The sequence below is a fragment of the Salarias fasciatus genome, chromosome 16 (genome assembly GCF_902148845.1).
Source record: "Salarias fasciatus chromosome 16, fSalaFa1.1, whole genome shotgun sequence".
NCBI lineage: Eukaryota > Metazoa > Chordata > Actinopteri > Blenniiformes > Blenniidae > Salarias > Salarias fasciatus.
In genome coordinates, this window is record NC_043760.1 from 21,157,599 (window position 1) to 21,178,520 (window position 20,922).

A 20,922-nucleotide genomic window follows, 5' to 3' on the forward strand; every position below is an offset into this window, starting at 1 on the left:
CTTTAATCAATGTATAAGATCTATTGCAAGTTCTGGACTTTCTTAGAAATTTGCCTGCATTTTGCAGTAAAAAAAAAAAAAGTAAGATAACTAAAGTGCAATTGATTAATGAACTTTCTGAAGACTAATCTGCAAAAACTAATAATCTCGTTATGCAAATGTTCAGGATTTTGGCTTTTTTCATTATGTTGCCTGGTTTATACTCCTATGTCACTGTGTGCAGCAAATCTATTACTGTTATGATAAAACAAAACAGTGTTGGTTGAAGAGGAAAAAAATGGTAGAAATTGTATTGTCTTCTTCATCATCATCAAAGCTCATACTGAAACCAACATAATAATATCACGTGTGTGTGCTGATAAAAAATATCTAAAGAAACTTTTACTTCACGCTTCCCAGAACAGAGACAAAACTTTATGCCATAAGTGTTTTTTCATTTCATTTCAATAACTTTCACCTCTCAAGGCGTGTTCTGTTCAGCGAAATTGATAGCAAACATAAATGTGGAGTTTTTACTGCATTTAGAAGTTTTGTGCTTTTGGTGGAGAACAGATCTGTGTTAAAGAATTGAAATTGGAACCACTGTAACCAAACGAAAACACACTGCGGCGAACAGGAGCTTATTAAAGCCACATTCCATACCGAGACGTATAGTTATGCTGAGCGGAAGTGACTTCCCCTTGTTGCTCGCGCCTTCGCAGCAGTTCCAGTTTTTCATGTGGCCCATTGAGGAAACGGTGCTCACAGACCTGGGAAACTGTTTCAGGGAGTGGATGTGTAAAAATGTAAAAGGTTTTGCTTTCTGTGGCATTGCTGTTGGCTTAGTCACAAATATCATTTGGTAATGAGTTTAAAGTAAAAAAAAAAAAACTGAACAAAGGCACCTTCTGTCATGGCTGAATGAGTTGCATCACTTGATGAAGATGATGACGACTGGTCGTTCATCTTCAGCTGGGAATCGTTTGGTCTCACATGCTCTCTGTCAGCAGCGAGCGCAGCTCCTCTCGGGGTCCATCCGACACAAATCAAACCCCATCATTCATCTGTCTTTCACCAGGGTTTCATGTCACAACAGTCGTGCGGCCGCGTGCTTTTCATTCCTGCCAACATACTGTGACAGTCGTCGGTGGCGAAAACCTCCGTGTGTGTATGTGTGTGTGCACACACACGCTGGATGTCGCGAGCTGTCACCGCACCAGCAGCATCGTGTTCCCCCCTCATTGTGCTGAGTGGGACGTTTCCAGTAAGCGTCCACGTGGATCGGCGTTGGGCTCACCTCTCCTGTGACGGCCGCGGTGCAGCCACAGGTCACGCTCCACACTCATCGGCTAAATGCGTGCGCCGAGGGGAACGCTGCACCACCTTTTCGTTTTTCACTCTGCCTCTGAGACAACAGACACCGGGTTAATAGCAAATGTGAGCTGCTGCACATGCGGGCCGAGCCCGGCCTTCTGAAGCTCATTACAGTGTGTTTCTATTCACCATGCACACTGTTCTCTGCACGCCCCGGTGTTTGAGTCCTGACTGTAACAACGGTGCCACCATCAATACGGTCCTCAAGCCGGAGCGTGGACAGGAAGTTCTATTTATGTAACGGACATGTGGAGCTGCAGCAGCAGTTGTAGCCTCGCAGCTGGCCTGATCTCTCTAATCCCGCTCTGCAGACCCGCCTTGAACGTTTTGGGTCACATTAATGCAGCAGCAGCAGCTTCAGTGTCCCATCAGACTCAGTATCAATAAGCTCATTAATGTTTTCATTTTGATGTTATTTAAAAAAAGAAAAGAAAAAGTTTCCATGTCAGTGATGGTTGAGTGAATGTAAACAAGGAGATGTGACTTAAAAAAGACATACATCACCACATTGTGTAAGCTGTTATTCCAAAGACCTTTAAACTTGTTTTTGTTCTAAAGTTAAGAGCTAAAGAAGTTCATGACCCAAAAAGGCTTTTCCCTGAATCAGGTGTGTTGTAGCTTCCTTTTTCTCCCGGCATTGATGAAATCAATTGACGATTTCCATCAAAACAGAACCCTGTGACAGTATAGAGCCAAGCGGCTGTTAAAAATAGCTCCGGCATGGGCTGAGTTGCTGATTGTTCACATTGCGTGCGGCGCTGCCATTGAGGAGCAGTTGAGTGGAAAAAGCCAAACAACAAACGCCGGGCTGAAGTAGGCATGTGGACATGAATGTCTTTGCCCCCACCCTCCACCCTCCACCCCCGCCTGCTCTCCCCCTCTGTATCCTCCCTCAGGCTCTCTCCTCCTCCTCCTCTCTTTCCCTATGACTGACACTGTCTGAGCTCCCCCCATCCATCCATCCATCCATGTTGGCGGTTCTTCCATCTTCATCATACAAGTAAAGGCCAATAATTCCACCTCTGCCCGGTCATGAAGCTCTTCCTGCAGTTTTCTCCCCTGCAGGCTGAGAGCTCGTTCACCAAGGGCCTTGTCGGACTCCCTCGCAGACGCTTTGCTGGTCAGCCTCTTTGTGGACTGGGATTTTGCTGAGAAGTGGGTTAAGCCCTACATCCCATTATATTTGGGCAGGGGTTTTACAGGGGCGACTGTGAAGGGGGTTAGATTAACTCGGCATTGTTGAACTCCAAGTGTGCCCGGGCTTTGCTGCTAATAATATGCCGGGTTTACTACAAGAAGCCAGAGTAGGTGCAATTGAAAAGATGTCTGCCTGAAAAATCATAGTCAAGTCATTGTCGTTAAGTTTTTAAATGATTAAACATTGGTTGAAAAAAGCAAAAAAAAAAAAACCTCTTAACCTGAGGCCTTTGTGTTTCATCAAATTGTAGTTTATATAGATTCTTGCGTCTGCACAGCAGTGGATGAGCACTTTGTGTGAATGTGCAGTACTGTATTCATGCAAAAGCACTTCAGTGTACTTCTCCCTTGTGATATGTGTGCGAGCCGAGCTTCTATAATTACCACAGCCTGCAGCGCCTCATGGGGAGCATATTAACACACACGAGTGGAGGAGCAAGAACCAGAGCACATGCACAAGTCATACAGACTCTGTGTGTGTATGTGTGGGTTTGAGTGTGTGTGTGGGTTCAGTATTGGAGTACCTCTGACCTCTGATGCATGCATCTTTACAATGACATATGAATAAAAGGGTTGCTGAGTTACTCAGATGATGTTTGTGCACATAATGGTATTCATGGTTCGGAGTTGATCTCAGGGTGAGAGCGTGCAGCGTCCGCCTCGTGACCGGGACAAAAACCTGTACAGAGGCTTTAAATGATAAATAAGACGGAGACTATAAATAGATCACTGCACAGTCCAAGTGGTTAGACACTTTAATATTTTGATAGGACAGCAGTACAGAAAGTTAAAGTCCTGAAACTTTGGAAAAATAAAGTTCTCCATGCATAACAAAAGCATAACTAACACAAACCAAACCAGATTAAACACCAACACTCCTCTTTGTCTGACATGAAACTACAGCCTTGCTTTAGAGGGGAAAAAAGCGACAAACAAAATCAAAATACTGAAGCCTGCACTGAGATTCTCAGTCTCTACAGTCCGTCCTCCGTTCAGGGATTCCCTCAGTGGATCATGTACCTCCACCCCCCACCTTTCCCACTGCTCCACCAACATTTTTATGAATCTCCTCCGATATCCTCCCCCATCCTGAACATCATCCACCGTCTCTCATCCTGACTTCACCAGCTGAGCTGATCGTTCTCTCTGTTATTGCCTGAAATATCATTAGCTGTGCTCTTCTCATTACTGTCCACGGTGAATGATACCCAGTGATACAACATTATCATCCAGCCTGTAGCGACAGTCAACCACATGATTTTTAATGTTTGTTTATAAAAGAAAATTCGAATCAGTGTTTTCTTTCGCTCCTGTTTATGACGACGTGCTGTAATTCCTCTGTTTTTGAAAACACTGTGTTTATGAACCTTTCAGTAGAAAATCTAGTACTTTGAAACCCAATTCATTCATCTGACACTTCAGCCTGTTGAATGTTGAGTTGTAAAATCTGGTCAGGAATCGATCTGTGCCACATTATTGGTTCCACCTGTGAGTTGATTTGGAAGCTTTGTGTAACGTCGGCACCTCTCTGGACTCTCGCCGTTGTTCAGCCTGTCTTCATCACTGAATCTCTGAAAAGATCTGGAGCGAGTTTCATGTGTTTCTGTTGAAAGTGAGCAGCCTTCAGGCAGCAACGTTATAGTGAGTTTGGTTCAGGAGGGAAACACATTTTGATTTTGAGAATAACTGTTTGGAAAATACCAAATCTAACGATCATGATAGATGGAATAATTCTGAGTAACTTGTTGGAAGATGATTGTTTGTCCCAGTGACGGTTCCGGTTTGTGAAGTGAGCTTTAAGCCTGAAGGCTGCTGGTTTTATCCCTTCTTTTTGTTGTCGTCACATTTTTAGAAGTCACAATAGAGTATGTGCAGACAATAAACAATCGACTCGCTTATAAAAGTAAAGAGATTTATGATCACTCATGTGATGATAAGGTTTGCTTATCAGGATAATCGGAAGAAACTTTGCGCTCTGCAGTGCAGTCTTGTCTCGCCTTTGCACAGCTGTAACCTGGCTTTTTGTTGAACCTCTGAGCAGGGCAGCATCAGCACCGTCCACCCCCAGCCGCACAACTGTAGCTGAAGTGGAGCGAGGAGGTGAAGCAGACGGGAAAACAGTGCCTCCTCCCACACGTGTAATTCTCCTAAGTGAAATAATTAGAGGCAAAGATGACTGCAGAGCCCTGGAAACTCTTCATGTTATCTAAGACTCGCTGCTGCGTTTGGCATTAAAGCTCCGCACGCAATCCCATAAATCACGCGCGGGATTACCAGGTGCACGCAGCCGGGAGGGAGGATAGTACTACCGTCCGCCCTGAACTCATAACCAAGAGGGAGCCGTGGCGGGTGGATTGTCGCCGTGGCGCGGGGCAGAATCCTCCAGGAGCGTCCAACACTCATTGTTATGTAATTTGCTCTGGGCTGGGATTGGCCGAGCCGTTGGTGGGCTCAGGACGATAATCTCACAAGCATTATCTGTCGCTGAGAATCAGGGGCTGCTGTGGGCAGGACTCAGTCATCCATGCCTGCCTTTGTAGAAACCCACCAATCAGCTGGGCCGGACATTTTTTTTTTTTCCATCATTCATCTCAGCCAAACGGCTTCGTCCGGGAAGCCATCGCAATCGGAGCCTGTTTTTTTTGTTTTCTTCTGTAATCCGGGTATTTCGGCTACTCACTGGACTTCTCTTCATCCAAACACAATTCTAATTTATAGACGCCTTTCAATCTGTTCAATAGTTTTCTTATCATTAGTTTGTTTTTAGTGAATCTTTTATTTTCTTAAGCCACCTTGTTGCAAGTATGATTGATAATCTATTGATTATCCACTACTATTACCTACTAATACCACAACTGAAGAGATGGTTATTGTTTTAAGGTAGATTCAAAATACAGTCTGCTTCATAACTCTTGGTAAAGAAGCTAAATATATCTTTTGGACATATCCAATGCAGACTTTGAGCCGATCACAGCAGCCAGTGAAACTTACTAATTGAGAATTAAACAAGATTTCCTAATTGATCTCATATGTTGCTGCTTCAGGCTCTTTCTGACTCACAGACATCACGGATTCATTTTATGAGATACCATTTTTTTTAATGCGTCATTCATGGAAACTGAGACAGTACTTGCGTGCCATTTGATTATTTTAATTAATATATTATTATTTACAACAATACTATTTTACGCATTATGTTACTTTCTAGAAATTATTTAAAATTTCCCTAAATAAAAACAAAAGGAACCCCAAAAAAGAGATGAGAAGAAAATTTAGCTCTCCTATTGAAACGAAATCTGAATCAAACAAACAAATAAAGTTGTTTTGCCTTCCAGAGTTCCACATAGACTTACTACAATCACTTCAATGACTTTCCATTCCTTCAGTCTTTAAGAGAAATGGAAAACCCAAGTTTAGGTTTCAGTGGGTCATTTAATGACCACAAACCTGTTTATCTTGAATTTTATAAATAATGTAAAGATTAAGTGTTTTCACAAAATGTACATTTTCATTCGTGTTTCTGGAGGGACAAAACGTAAACTTTGTACAAATAACAGGATGGCTTGTAATTTATGTGCTGTTTTAATTTGAAAGTTCCCTGTGAGGGTGATCAAGCTCTAAACTCCAAGATGACACAGAGCATCTGAGAGCATCTCGGGAAATTGGGAGTGGGGAGGATGAAACCTGTCGGCAGACCTCCAGCGAACACCTGTGGGATCAGGCTGGGATCGAACATGTGGCCCGACTTGTGACGAAGGCTGGTTGTGGAGTGAGATGCTCCCGGGTTCAGGCTGAGGAGCTGCCAGGAACTGACTTGCTGAACTATGCTGCCCTTCACACATTTTACTCACATTTTCCTGATTTAAAGACATGAATTGACAGTTTGAGTCTGATTTATGGGGTAGTATTTGTTATGATGTTAATCATTTGATAAATGTAATAATTTCTTTTCTTATTTATAAATTAAAGCCACTGTGTATGTTTGGCTGCTGACTTTGAAAGAAAAAAAAACCCTCCATGAAGTGTGTAATCAGCGAGGTGTGTGCGGTGCCATCCTGTCTGTACCCGGGCCCTGCATGCGCTGGCAGATTGGAAATGTAAACCGCCGTAAGCTTCTGTGCGCGATGCTGCTTTTTCTCTTATTAATGCGGCGGACACAGGAGCTGTCAGTGCTGCTGTTCCGCTGCTGGTGAAATAGTAATGAGTGTGTATAACGGGGCCCGGCCAGTGTGGTTTACAACTTTGTTGCGTGCGGAAGGAAGCGGAGCGGCGACCGGCTGCACATCATGTGAGCGGCGGCGGCGGCGGAGGCCGGGCGGGGTGCTTCAGTCACTGGAGGGAGTCAAAGTGAAAGACTGAGGTTAGAATTCTTTTCATGTGTTCCTCTGGACTTGTGACCAGGCTGTTAAGGATTTATTTCATCATGAAGGCAGTCTAAACCTGAAAAAAGGATCTGATATCTATTATTGACTAGATATATTTATGTCGGCTGCTCTTCCGGCACGGCCTGAGCAGAGGTGTGTTTGAGTCTTGCTCAGGGACCACAGAGGTGAACTGCTGACAGCGGGATTCAAACCAGTGAACTTCTGATTAAAATCCTGCTTCCCGAGAGTCTAGGCCACAACCGTCCTTCAGTATAATACAGTAGCAGATGGAAGATGTACTTTAAAACTTTAAATTTTTGTCATTTTGGAAGTATTGTTGTCTTTTTCTGGAGTGGAAACTGCTGAAAATGTCAAGACTTTTATCTTACAAATATTTGCATTTATTGAACTTTTTTGAACTTTTTTTCTTTCCCCAGATGAGTGAGAAACTGAGCTAACATGTAGCACGGCTTCTCCATCGATCAGGTGATCGTGTGATTCCTGAGACACGCTTGGTTGGTGTAGGTTCAGTTCACACCCGAGCTGTTCATTTATTAGGATTTCACTTTTAGGTTTTGTTCTTCATATTTGGAAGCAGAGCGTCACCATATTTTCCACTATCATTCGCTCATGGTTGTTCTGAAGTAAAGTATCCAGTTAACTGACTGCAGGGTAAATAAACTAAAACTGCATCTAAGAAGCGATGGAGCTCAGAGTTCAACCAGTCCGTTCATCACCACATTATAAGAAATGAAAACTTTTCCTGGAAATCAAGTCAAAACACACAGCTGAGAATTTAAACTCTGAGGCAAGATTTGATCTGTGTGACTGACTAATAAGTGTTTTTTTGTTTTTTGCTAATAGGATCAGGGAGTACTGTATTTGCTTACCAGAGTGTTGGAATTATTTCTTTAAAAGACCTTTAAAAGCCCCTTAGCCCAAAAACACCTGGTTCAACCCATACGCACTTTTACAAGGTTTGATATGTTTCAAGATTCAAATAGGATGAGCGCTGACCTTTGACTGAACACTGTGTGATGATTTTAGTTTGCATTGAGATGAAAAAAATATCAGAGTAACGGAAACTGCAAGACAAAAACGTCATGATCAGTCCGGATTCATTCAGTGAAACTCATGAGAAGTGAATGGGTGACCTTCCTTGGATTTTCATGTCTTGTTTTCCTATTTCAGTCCGGCTTTGCATGTTTTTTACATGTCTGGAGCACGAGCGCCCGTGGTCGTCTGACCTTTGGAGTTTCGGCTTCAGAGCAGTTTGGTGTTCTCGCTAAGCAAACGAACAGATCAAGTGTTTGAATTTCTCTCTCCTCATAGCTGATGTTGCCTCCTTTGGTCAATATTTAACTTCGAGTCTGTTGTCGGGAATTCCCCCGCTGTGTGTAGCAGGAGTGTGTCTTCAACCCGTCGACTCAAGTCGCTCGTCCAGTTTGCTCTCTGCGGGGCCTAAAGAGAGTTTGACATTAAGGCCGTTCTCCACTGCGCACCAAAAGGGTGTCATTTTAACAGATCCAGCAATCAGCCAGCACCCTCGCCATAATGTCAGCCTGATAGGAGCCAGCATCCGCGACCATCTGCACCGTGACTCATTGGACTCTCATTTCACGCCATTTATAGGCTGTTTGGACGCCTCTGCCTCCACCTCGCCCCGGGATACCAGACCTCCTCCTCCTCCTCCTCCGGCAGGGCCCCCCGCCGGGGTGTGGCTTTAGGACAGAGCCTGGACAATGCTGTTCCGATACCCCAACCCCCATCCCACCATTTCGTTCTCTTACTGCCCCTCCCCGCTATCCGCTCCCCCCAGAGGTTGGTTCCTGAAACAAGAGCACTAGAGGGAGCATCTGCTCCCCAACATTTAGCTCCTACCTCCATTTCAATCGCCCTCTGCATGATATGACCCCCTGTGAGCTCAGCCAGTCTCAATCTCTGCCTCCATGTCTTAAATCTACCCCCTCCCCCCCCTTCAGGTAGAACACTGTGATCAGCAATGCTTTCAGTTTAAAGCGCCTCTCACGTTTTTACCTTCTCCGTCTGTGTTTGTTTGCAGGTGAGAAGCGAGGAGTCCTGATCGTCCAGACGCCGGAGATGCTCAGAAACCACCGGACAGGTCAGTCCATCAGCAGATGCATGTGCAGGCATTGTCCACGGCGATATTTTTAAAGAGCGATAATACTTCCTCACAGTGAGGGGAGGGTGTCAGGGACATTCATTGACCTTTCATGGAGAAAAAGAACAACTATTCTGACATTCTCACTCTGACCTTTTGGGTTTTTTTGTCGCCGTTGTAACGTTTCAGTCCTCAAGCCGCGACTTTGTTCAAATTCATGAGTATCGACTGCTGTCAGGTGGTTTCTTTGAGGGTATTATATAAGCAGCCCGTTATCACTTTTACTGAATCCTCTTAAATCCCGTGCAGTTGTACAGAGATTTTATGCAGCTGTAAAAACACACATGTTTTTTTTTGGTGCCGTAGAGAAGTCAGATACTGCAGGCATTCAGACTGCAGCACAGATATGCTGAGGAAACACAGATTTCACACCCTGTGTTTAAACTGTACTGTAATGACTGTAATCACGCAACAAACCCATGTGGCCCTGTGTGTGTGTGTGTGAGCGAGGAGCTGACCGGAACCGAAGTTACCTCGAGATTTTCAAGAAAAAAGCAGAGCGGTCTCAGTGAATGTGTCTGTTGATAACAGGGGTCGTCAGACTGCCTGCGCATCACGACAGGCCCGCTACACCGTAAAACCTCAGTTAGCTCAACCCAAGCCATCGGAGGACACCAGTTGATTTAAGTTGATTAAGTTTGATGTGATGTATTTCTAAAACTTTTGTAGCTCTCTCAACAGTGCTGTGTGGAAAAGAAATCTGTGTATTTTTCAAAACTAAAAGTTCACCGACAGTTTATAAACAAATGGAAGAGTTGACGTCGTGGCAGGAATTCCCCTGCCGCTCACACCCATGATCAGCTGCAGGGAGACAGCGGTCACATCCTGAACCAGGCCTTGAGCTGAACAGGGGAGAAAATGTCCTTTCCATATTTACTGTTAGCTTGGAATTAAGCTCCTCCTGTTTACATCTTGCCTCCTGCTTTGACAATTCAACCCTTCTATTGTTATCTTCTTACTGCTCACAGGATTTGGCGCGCGTTACTCTTCATAACCATAAATTCTAAACCGTTTAACCAGCATGCACTAAAACAGTCGTGTGTGTGCCAGCATATCTGCATTCCTATTGTGAAGTCCCAGTCACGATTCATTGCATCACACGTGAATACTGAAGAACTGGCAGCTATTGAAACGTGAAACCGCAGTCACTCATTGTAGTTTTGTGACCGTACTATGACCATAAACACAGTCATAAGAGGAGTAAAAGCCTCTTGGGCTGTGTGATCACACATGGCTGTAAAGATACAGTTCATTTTTTGACGTGCTTGGTCGTACGCGGTTCGAATCGTGTTGGAGTGCAGGATCCGGGCTGCAGTCATGTGGGACGCTCATACAATTGGCATGGGAAGAACTGATTACTGGTTCGGTACAAAGGGATTTTCTCTTGTGCAGAAACAGTCTGTCCTACTTACAGAGACGCCACTGCAGCCTAACCTGCTGTTCCCAGCTGGTGCTGCTTTGAAATACACCCCCCCACCACCCCTTCTCCTCTTCCTCCATCTCCCCTCCTCTGCTTTCCTCTTCATCTCTCTCTCTCTCTCTCTCTCTTTGCTCCTCCTCTCAGAGTCTGTGCGGAAGGCTCCGCCCTCCCCCTCCTACCCCACCTCCTCTGCTCTTTGAGCTGTGTCCTCTCTGCGTCAGACGGCTCCATTCATGAAAATTGTGACGTGAGCATCGTCTTGAGCGGCCGGGTGACGACGCTGCCCACCCACTCACGGCCCGGGCGCTGCGGGAGTTAGAGGAATGTCTGTCATTCTCCGGCCTCTGCCTCCTGCTCTCCATGCTTTTCCTGCCGTTCCTCTCAAGCAGCTTTTTTTCTCTTTTGGTTCTTGCTGGTGTTTTTCGTCCAGCCCTCTCCCTCAAAAGCCGAGAAAGTGCCATGAATCAGAGCTCTGTCTGCTGTGAGTAACCTGCTGATGCTGTGTGTCTCTGCCGTTTGCCTGAGTGAAAGCAAGTGCGATGTAGAAGTATCGTAGCGACAGTCTGTCTGCAGTGTTTTCCTGTTCATCTCTTATTTTACATCAGAGGAGACCTTCTCTTCGCGTGCGTGTTGATTCCATTTGCATGTGGATCAGATGTCGGCGTTTGCTCGGCGGCGGTGGTGCAGGAGTGCGCCGGGCGGTCGTGCGTCGGTGCGTGCAAGGAGCTATTTTGGGCTCAGCAGTGACGCCGCTGCTGCTTTTTTGTTGCAGCGGCAGCAGCGTTGTGTGCCCTCTGAAGGACAGGTTGAGATGTAGGTGAAGGTACGGACCGGCACATTCCCACCCGGCGCTCCGTCATCCCCGCAATCCCGGAGGAGCGAACCCCAGCCTCCGAGGCACAGTTGCTCAGAGATGACAGACTTTTCTGGGACACACGTGCTCTCCGGGCAGCCACGGGCACGTCAGAATGTGCACAGACACGAATCACACGGACCCGTTTCACATCTTCACTCTGCACATCAGAGTGCGCCTCTCTCGTCTTTTTTGGCGTCGCTCGTCATCTCCTCACTTCAAACCTCTGCTCCCGCATCTCCATCCATCTCTTCTTCGTGTCACTTGTCAGCAGGGGAGCTTTGTGTGTGCCCACCTCTGTCCTCTGCTGCTAAGCGTGTTTATGTAACTACACAGGATGAGTAGCCAGCAGCCGCGCTTCAGAGGAGGAGGGGGTGGAAAAGAGGAGAACTCCATCTATCTTTTTTTTCTACAGAGCATTAAAAAAAAAAAAAAAAGCATATTAATTTCTGTGTTTCACTCCGCGATCCAGCATTGATTTTACTTTCCAGAACGACATGCATGTTGAGCTTTTTAAGAGCGTGGCGGGATAGTAAGACGCCAGCAGCTTAACAGTAGCACTAATGTGTATTGATTCCCGGCTTTCTGCTGTGGCAGTCTTGTGTTTCAGCAGAAGAATGAACATGTAGTACAACACCCACTCGCTCCCATTAGACTCATATGCCCCACTTACTTTTTTTTGCTCTGCAGCTCGTTGTGTTTTTCATATTGCAGCCATTAAAACGGTGTCAGTCACGGCCAGAAATCCTGCAAATATGCATGTCTCTCTGTTGTGTTACTTTTGTGCGTCTGTCTCTCTCCTTGTTGTTGGCGGGCCGGGCAGGCCGTCCCTATTAAAAGAGCACAAGGGGAATTGTTGTGGCAGCAGCTGCTCTGGTGTGTGCACTGTTGTGCGTTGTGTGTGTGTGTGTGTGTCTGCTTGTCCGCTGGTGTGTGCGTGCTGCTGTCTCCTGGCCGTGCAGGGCAGACAGGCCCAGTTCACATGGAGCCGGCTCCTCTTGTGTCCTTTGTTGTCGCTGTGGGAGTCTTTCCCATTGGAGCGTGGTCGTTACAGTATCACGCCGCGAGCAGCCACAGCGGCAGCAGAAAAGCAGTTTTTTCTGTCTCCGCTGCGTCCGTCACTCATTTCTCTTTCACTTTCACTCTTTATGTAACCCCTGAAAACCTTCTCCTTCATGTTCTAAAAGCCTTTGTGTCCTTTTCTAATCTGCTTTTTTAACTCCACTGCTTCTCTCTCCGAGCCCGTCTCTCCCTCCACTGTCTTCTTGGAACCATCTTCTTTTTCTCTGTCTGTTTGAATTCATCATCTCTCCTCATGGATCTGATTAGCGTTCATAAATGGAGCTCTTGTAAAAAGCTTCACTGCTTTGCTAAAAACGCACGTGCGAGCTCGTCGGTGGCTGCAGGTTTCGGACCGTGTCTCCTGGTTGCGGAGCTGAGCGCGGCCTCGCCGAGCGAAGCTGGAGGGGGCAGCGTGACGCGTCGATGGCGCACGCTCTTTTTTTTTTTCTTTTTTTTTTCTTCAGTTATTTATTTTCTCCGGTTCTGGCTGGTATCAGCTGAGGCTATTTGAGGCACGAGCTGCGTGCGTGCGCGTGTATTTGGAGTGCTAATGATTCACAGACATGTTAATTCCGTAGCTGACATTTGCCGTATTTATCCAGAACATGTTGGTCAACAGGGATCTGTGCGATGTTTCTCAGTCGGAAGGTGTTACAAATGCGTCAGAACTGTACTCGATTGGAGTTTCCTGATGAATTCCTGCTTCCACCAGCTTGTACTTCAGCACAAGTACGTTTTAGTCGAACCAAGCTATGCATTTCAGTGATAATTGTAGTTTGTATTTCTATTTTTTTTTCCTTTTATCACTGCTTTTCTTCCCAAAAGCATGACTAATATGACGGATAGGCCAGTAGCACACAAAACACAATCCCTTTGTGTCTCCCCATCAATAAATTTCATGGACGACAGGCATAAAAATGCCTAAAATGTTGTAAAAAGAAGCAGAAAATGCTGTGAAAATTTCTCAAGGTTACTGATTGTAACTGGCATCTTTAACCAGGGAAACCCCGGAAGCACGTGGCGGAGCGAGAACTGAATAAACATGGTAATGGAGCAAATCTAGAGTGGCAACGCTTTCCCCATCCCAGCTTTTCTTTAGAAATAATAATAATGATTCATATTAGCAGCAATCTCTTTCTTCTCAGTCTTCCTTCAAGGTTCGCCTCAGTGAATCTTTATTTATCAAGCACCACCCAAACTCAAAGCGCAGCTCAGAGGGCTTTTATATAAAATGAAAACAACAGTTTGATGAACTTGGTTTGAGATATATAAACATTTACTCAGGCACTAGAAATAAAGGCATCCATTGAAGACGTGCTAAAACTGAGGTGATGGGAGTTCCTCTCACTTTACACTTTTTACAAACTCCATTTGCAGTGTTGCGCTACCTGCAGAATACCAGTGAACCTTTTGGCAAAACCAATATTAAGATAAGATAAACCCGTTATTAAATAAGGTGACATGTGTTTGTCGTTGTGCCGTCTTTGCTCGTCTCCTCCGTCAGCTCGTCCTGATGGTTTCATTCTTGCACCGCACCTCCCGAAGACAAATTCAGCACTCGCAACAGAACAGCCACATTCCAAATGATCCCACCTGGCACTTTCCCCGCAGCTTCGGCCGCAGCCCTGACCTTGTTCCTGTTTGCCCAGCAACGCCAGGTCTGCTTTCTGTCCAGCCAATCCCGCGTTATTTTTTTTAGAGTCAGTCAGGTGAGTCACCAGAGGGAATCAAAATATGTATAAAGAAGGATTAGCTGGAAATGTCAGCCATGTGATGGCAGACGACTGAACGCTGTGCCAGAATTTGTTTATTTTCCCCCCTGCGCTGCGGCCCCCACACCAGCAGATTGTTACTTTCACCCACCTTCAGCAGCCCGTCCGACCCCCTCTGGCGCGACTCAGGGCCGTGATAGAGGGAAAGCCGATTTAGACGTCTTCCCACATCCCGACAATCAAACCAGGACGGAGCAGTTCTGCTGGCAGCGTAGCATTCCTAAGATTTCTCCATCTGATGTCAGCAAGCTGTTTTGTGGCAAATCTGTGTGAGACGTGTGTTTTTCCAGATTTGTTTCATAACATTGTTTGTTCTCACATCTGAAGTCCATAGTCTGCTCGGGAGAGGGAAAGCGGCGCAGATATCAGAGTTCACCCGGTCAGCTCGGACAGAACGCACCATCACATGCTGGGTGGAGACCAGCGCTGCTCTCACCATCTGTCTTACACTTTGTCTCATGAGAGCATAAGAAATGTGCTGGAGCAGGTATTTACCTCTCTTCCCTGAAACCCACATGATGTGGAGATTGTGTGAAAGTGTGTGTGTTTTTTTTTTCTAACAATGCTGGGCAGGTGTGGAGTCATGTGTGGAATGACTCTTCAACCTTAGTTACTGCTCAGTAAATAAAATCTTTTTAACAATTTTTTGGCGTTTTCACACAGCAGAAAGTTAAACACACCCCCTCTGTTGGCCTCCAGGCTTTTCGGCCCCCTTCAAAAACCTGAGTGTCGGATGAGATTGAGAGTGACTGCGAGCATAAGGTCAGGACGGATGCTGTGTTGACATGGTAACGTGCGAGTGATGAGGTGGGGTACGGACTAAATTGGTTCTTTGTTGGTGGCGCAGCTGTCACCTGAAAGGAGCCTCCCCCCGTGGGTCCCAGCAGGACTCCTCCTAATGAGGAGCCCAGTGGAGGAGACGCAGGCGATCGCCATTCTCCCTCCCGTTGTTTGTTAGAGCGAGATCCAACGCACGGTGCACGTCTCTCTCGGTTTGTACAGTAACGGAGAAACTTCTTTGATGCTGTGAATGTTCCAGCTGCTTTTTTTTATGGAGGTACAGTTTTGCCGAAGCGCCTCCTGAACAGCTCACACGCTGATCGCTGAGTGACTGAAAACCCGCCGTCCCCAGTGGATTGCTGGGAGTAGTGGGATTATTGGATCTTGCCAGACACGCCCTGGGCATGTGTGCGCATGCTTTTGTGTGTGTGTGTGTGTGTGTGTGTGTGTCCTGAACCTGATCTCCCTACATCACCAGCTGCTACACACACACACACACTGCTGTAATAACAATTGCAATGAGGCCTCTCTCTGATAACGCTGCCCCTCGCCCATAAGTATGTACAATATCTATATGCTAAAAATACACACATCCTAATGCGTTATGTTATTTGCTATTGACATCAGGTTGCCTTTGGTGAGGCAACACAGGAAAGGAAGTATGCAGAGGATAAATGGAGGGGGGAGGCTGAATAGGGTCTGTGTTTGTACAAGCATGTCTCCAGGGCCCTGTAGGGGGATTAAAGGATCAGCCCTTGATAATTTCTCTCCCTCCTTTTCTCCCTTTCTCACTCTCTCTTTCTTCATTTTGCTAAATATCGGCATAGTGTCCTCCTCTGCAGGAATAAACACTTTGAGCAAATACTTTTTTTTTTTTTTTTTTTACCCACCCTCCCAGAGACGGTCAGTGTGTCCTTTTCTCCTTTCACAATCACTTTCGGAAAGTCCTGTAAATAAATGACTGCGTAAATGAAACCACGGGTCCCTCTTGACGAAGCGCAGACATTATTCATGAGATTCTATAGCTATAGAGATCTTCCATTAGAGATTAATGGACAAGAGCCAAAGGTCGGTTTCTGGTTAGCATTGTCAGTGAAAAGTCAAAATCCCCCTTTGTGATTTTATCTTGAGAGCTGATTTAAGAAAAAAAAAAAAACATTTCAAATAATATATTCAGATATTCAGGACCATTTGCAGTGCATGTGTCCCTCTGAAGTTTGGCTTTATTACCCAATAAAATTAGATACATGAAATGAAAAAAACTTTCATTCATTCAGTGACTAACTTACAACGATCTATAATAGCTTCAGATGTGTAAACAGAGGTATTGTTTTGACTGTGAATATTGATGTTAAAGCATATTTAATTTCTTTCGGTTTCATTTTTTTTTAAAAACTGCAAATAGTTTGACTTGTGCGTTGAAGTCACTCTTCGTTAAATTTGTCTGAATTGTCAATTGTGTGATGAGATATTTAGTCTGGAAAATTACAACAAAACACTCATAAGATGTGAACTTTCTGCAGTGCAGAAAATAATCTAATAGTCTAAAGTCTGAATTTTAAAAGATTCTTTGAAAAGTTTGAAAGGTAAAGTGTATTTGTAGTTATTTGTGGTCATTGTGCGAGTAATATAATAGCATCAATACGGCAGCTCAGTTGTGGTTACATAGGATGCATGGTGTGAGTTTTTATGTGCGTGCGCTCCCATCCATCCGACCACATCCACCCACTGCAGCCCACGTCAGAAGGCCTTGCTCTGAGAATCGTTGGCGAGGTGGAATTACAGCGCCGGCTTCTTACTCGCACAGCTCATTTGTCTCTGCTTTGGACGGGACGGATTTATTGGATACCTGAGAGAGCGTTCTCTCCTTCCCCTGCACTCTCAGCAGCCTGCTTAGAGACATGCCTGCATTATAGATGAGCTCCTGGCATCCAGCGCGCTCTCACAGCGCTCAGGTTACCCCCCCGGTAGATACACACAGATACGGCGTATGCCTTTGCACAAACATGCGAGCGGCACCCGCAAGAGCCAGCGGACTGAGATGGATGACATTTAGACAGAGGTGGAACGAGCACTGAAGATGTGTACTCGAGTACATCTACTGTTTGCTTGCTGACTATAAAAAAAAAGCAACTTTTTTTAGATTAGTAGAAAAAATTAATTACATTGTGGGAATTTTATTCAACTTTTGCATATTGAAAGAAGTTCATGATAGTTTGTAACTTGCATCCAGGTTCACGCCGCAGTTCAACTGCAGACTTATCTGCAGCAGAGAGATTTTTGGACTTTGACCTGTGCCAAGCAGACTTGTGTGTCCGTGCCTCTGCTGCCTGTGGAGGGGAACTCAACCAAAGTCTGTCTCTATTGGACTGGGTGACCGTCCTCTCACCTCCGGGAAGCTTCCACGTAACACAGCTCGCCGTTTACCGCCGCGTCTCCGCCCTCCTGGACTCTGACCTCCTCGTGTTTGTGATCATACACGGCGTACAGTGTGCGGCTCCTCTCCGTTTTCCACTCGCCCCTGAAACTTGATTGGATTCATGAGGGTTGAGTCCTCGCGGGTTTAGAGGAGGGGAAGAGAGAAAACTGAAGTGTCACTCACTCGGCAGTTGATTCACTGCTTTTTTGCCAGGATTGGTAAACAGGCGCAGTCGGGCTGCGGATAAGTGACCATCTGGTTGTCTGAAAACACAGTGGTGCTACACTTGAAACAAATTACAGCCTTAGCAAGGAGGATTTGACCATTTTCAACTCCCAGTGACGGGGTTGGAGGAAGACACAGCGGCACACAGTGTTGTACAACAACGCAACACACACACACACACACACACACACACACACACACACACACACACACACACACACACACACACACACACACACACACACACACATCTGGCTCAGGGACATGCGAAGGACAGACTGGCACACGTAGCGTCGCTTATCTTTGGTATTATATAATCTTTGTATGGAGAAAAACAACTGCTGCCAGAGCAGTTTGACATAAGATATCATAATAAAGCAAACTGCAATTGAAGTTTATGTGGGTTACAGTTTTCAGTTAATTTAAACGACGACATGGATAGGACAGGATATTAATGCCGGGGTCAAATGTGGTTTGTTCCAAGCCTGAAAAATATTCCCTAACACTTGTCTTGGTCCCTCGTGTTTGACTGAATTCTGGAGCAAACAACAGCTTGTAGAAAAAAAAAAAAAAAAAAAAAGAAAAACATTTTCACACTTTAACCTTTAAGAAACTTGATAGTTTTGTGCTGCTTCTGCATATTTTTGCTTTTCTACTACCAGCACATCAACTCAGATCAATAGTGCACACATGGAAATTGTTATAGTGGTCAAATGCTTTCCTAGTTTCTGCAGTTTGAGTCAAACCTCAGACCTCAAGCCCACTTCTTCTGTCCGATGTTCTGCCCTGATGCTCTGAAGCCATGTCACTGTGTGGCTCTGAAGACAGCCGAATAACAGGAGAGTTCATTGCAGTCATACTCGTCCTCACAGCTGAAGCATGCAGGAGAGCAGCCCTCCTCGACCTTGAAATCCCACTTCTGTCCTTGAGCGTTTAGGTTCAGGCCTCACATTTGGCCCAACATGCTCCAGGTTTTTCCGTTCAGTGGTCTCGAACTGTCCGCGCTTTGCTGTTTGTCGTGACTCATTTCAAAGGCCTATAAAAAGACCTGCACTTAGACCTCTTGATGTCATTTTTATCAGTGTTGTACTTCAAAGACATCTGAGCTGCTTTCATTCACTGATTACAAAAAACAAACAAAAAAAGCCTGTTTTGTAGTTTATAGTTCTGAAAAGCCCGCTTGGTTGAACTCCTTTTCATATCTATCTTTTTTTTTTTTCTGAATTTATTGTCACACGTTGTGCTCAAATGCATATTCTGGACTGTGTAGATAATTTTCTGTATTAATCAAACACAGTCCTGCTCTTTTCCTCTACACTGTAAAATATCCTACAGCCTAAATCTACCATGATCTCAAAATAATTGTGCTGGAATTGAGGATTTTCCTTCTGCTGCTGCCTTGATTTATCGCTGGATGAAAAGTGTCCTTTTCTTAACCCAGGTTAGCGTCTTGTGTAACTCTAATTATGAAGCCAGATAAGGTGACGGTTCTGGTTCTGGCGATTTTTGCGAGCAAGCTTCGTGGATGTGTGGTGGATTTGGCTGCCGCTGCTGGTTTAGCAGTGAAAACGGGCCGTGTGTGCCAGATGTCTTGCTCTCAGCGGTCCTAATACACAGCAAGACCTTTAATCCCTTCCGTACTGTTACTGCTGAACCGAGATCATAGAAAAGCCTGTGTGTGCGTGGGAGTGATTGGTTCACTACAACCATTTCCCGTAAGTTTCCAGAGCTGCTTTAATGTGACTTCATTTTCCAATTTTTTTCAGTAAATCACTGGTTTTGAACTCTTTCATGTTTTTCTCGTGTACTCCCGAGCAAAAAATAATCGGTATTAATATTCGTGCTCACTTTCCCTTTCAGGGATTCAGTCAATTTTCATGTTTACCAGTGATCTAAATGTCAGTTTGTTTTTTTTTACACTTCATATTATAAGTAACCTTCCCCTTCTCTTCTTTTTCTGTCCGTCTCTCTTCTCTAAAGGTGATTTTCAGCGTTCAGGCACACCAGTGTGTTAGGACAGATCCTGCTGGTCGGCACTGGGCAGCTGATGCACATGCACGACACCATGGGCAGCTCCCCCGAGGTGCTCTCGTGGACTTCATGCCCTAGTCTGCTGGTGGGCAAACTGAAGGAGGAGCTGAAGCTCACCGTTGTCGGGGACGCCATGAAGAAATCCAACTCGCCCGGCTCCCAGACCCAGCCTCCCCAGGCCCCTCTTTCCAGCCTGCCACCTCAGATCATCACGGACCTGGCGCCGCCCACGCACCTTGCCGTTCCGCTGCAGATGCTGCAGACGCCAGCGCAGGACGAGGACTCGGTGCTGGGGGGCATCAGCCCGCCCAACACAGCGCTGAGCGTGGACTCGACCCGAAGCGAGGGCGGGAACTTCGACAACAGCGTGCTGCAGCTGCAGGAGCAGGACCACGAGGAGGCCGTGTCGCCGGCGTCCTGCGAGCACGGCTGCGGCAGCGGCATGGACGATCAGGGGGGAGAGGGCGACTGTCCAGGGGACCACACCGGAGAGGGGAGGCCGAACCACCCGCACCACCCCGACGACATCAAGCTGCACTTCCAGAGAGCGGGGCCTGGGTCCGGGGGCTTCCTAGAAGGGCTTTTCGGCTGTCTCCGCCCCGTCTGGAACATCATAGGGAAGACTTACTCCACAGAATACAAGCTGCAGCAGCAAGGTACGCTCCGAGCTCCACCGCTCTCTTTAGCATCATTTCAGCAAACTAAATCCTATTAAATTAAAACAAACTTCTCTCTGTTAGACTTCTGAGAAACAAACCAAAGATCCCCGTCCTGGTTTTTTTTTTTTCCCCCCTCTAATGAAACCGTAATTGAATAGCCTAGTTTCAGTTGGCTAGTTGGAGTTGTGGGTTAAGCTGCACAGCTGTCGGCTTGAATCGAGGTCATGGTGAAGGTAGGTTCACCTTGCTGCAGGCCCGCCTGCACGGGCTGGAGCGAGGGCTACGGCACCCGAGCGGAGGTCAGGCAGAGCAGGGCCGGGTCCTGCAGAGAGCCAGAGGTTTCAGCCTCCAAAACCACATAACCAGGATGGAGCTGCATTTGACTCACCGACCATCTGAGACGTTTATAGCTTCGTCCACAAAGCTCCAGGTTTATTTTCGTTCCGTGTAGCTCAGTAATATAATCGCCAGTATTTATTTGCGGCTTGTTTTTGTTGGGTCTCAAATCTGTAGCTGTGAGTTCATGCCCTGATATGATGAGGTGAGGGTTTAACTATTAATGTATTTTTGAAAAAAAAAAAATAAACAGTTCACATTTAGCTAGT

At 45.9% G+C, this 20,922-nt stretch overlaps 1 protein-coding gene across 2 annotated transcripts in view; it reads left to right on the forward strand.

Annotated features, from left to right (window-relative positions):
• map3k13 (mitogen-activated protein kinase kinase kinase 13) overlaps positions 1–20,922 on the forward strand; it is a 31,612-nt gene that overhangs the window by 1,308 nt on the left and 9,382 nt on the right. The window contains exons 2-3 of one of the 2 annotated variants that reach the window (XM_030111274.1): positions 8,977–9,036; positions 19,608–20,314. In XM_030111274.1, the coding sequence (XP_029967134.1) occupies positions 19,675–20,314 (640 nt within the window). In that variant the 5' untranslated portion in view covers positions 8,977–9,036; positions 19,608–19,674. Of the gene's footprint in view, positions 1–8,976; positions 9,037–10,967; positions 10,998–19,607; positions 20,315–20,922 lie in introns of those variants that run through there. The other variant, XM_030111275.1, reaches the window with a different exon arrangement.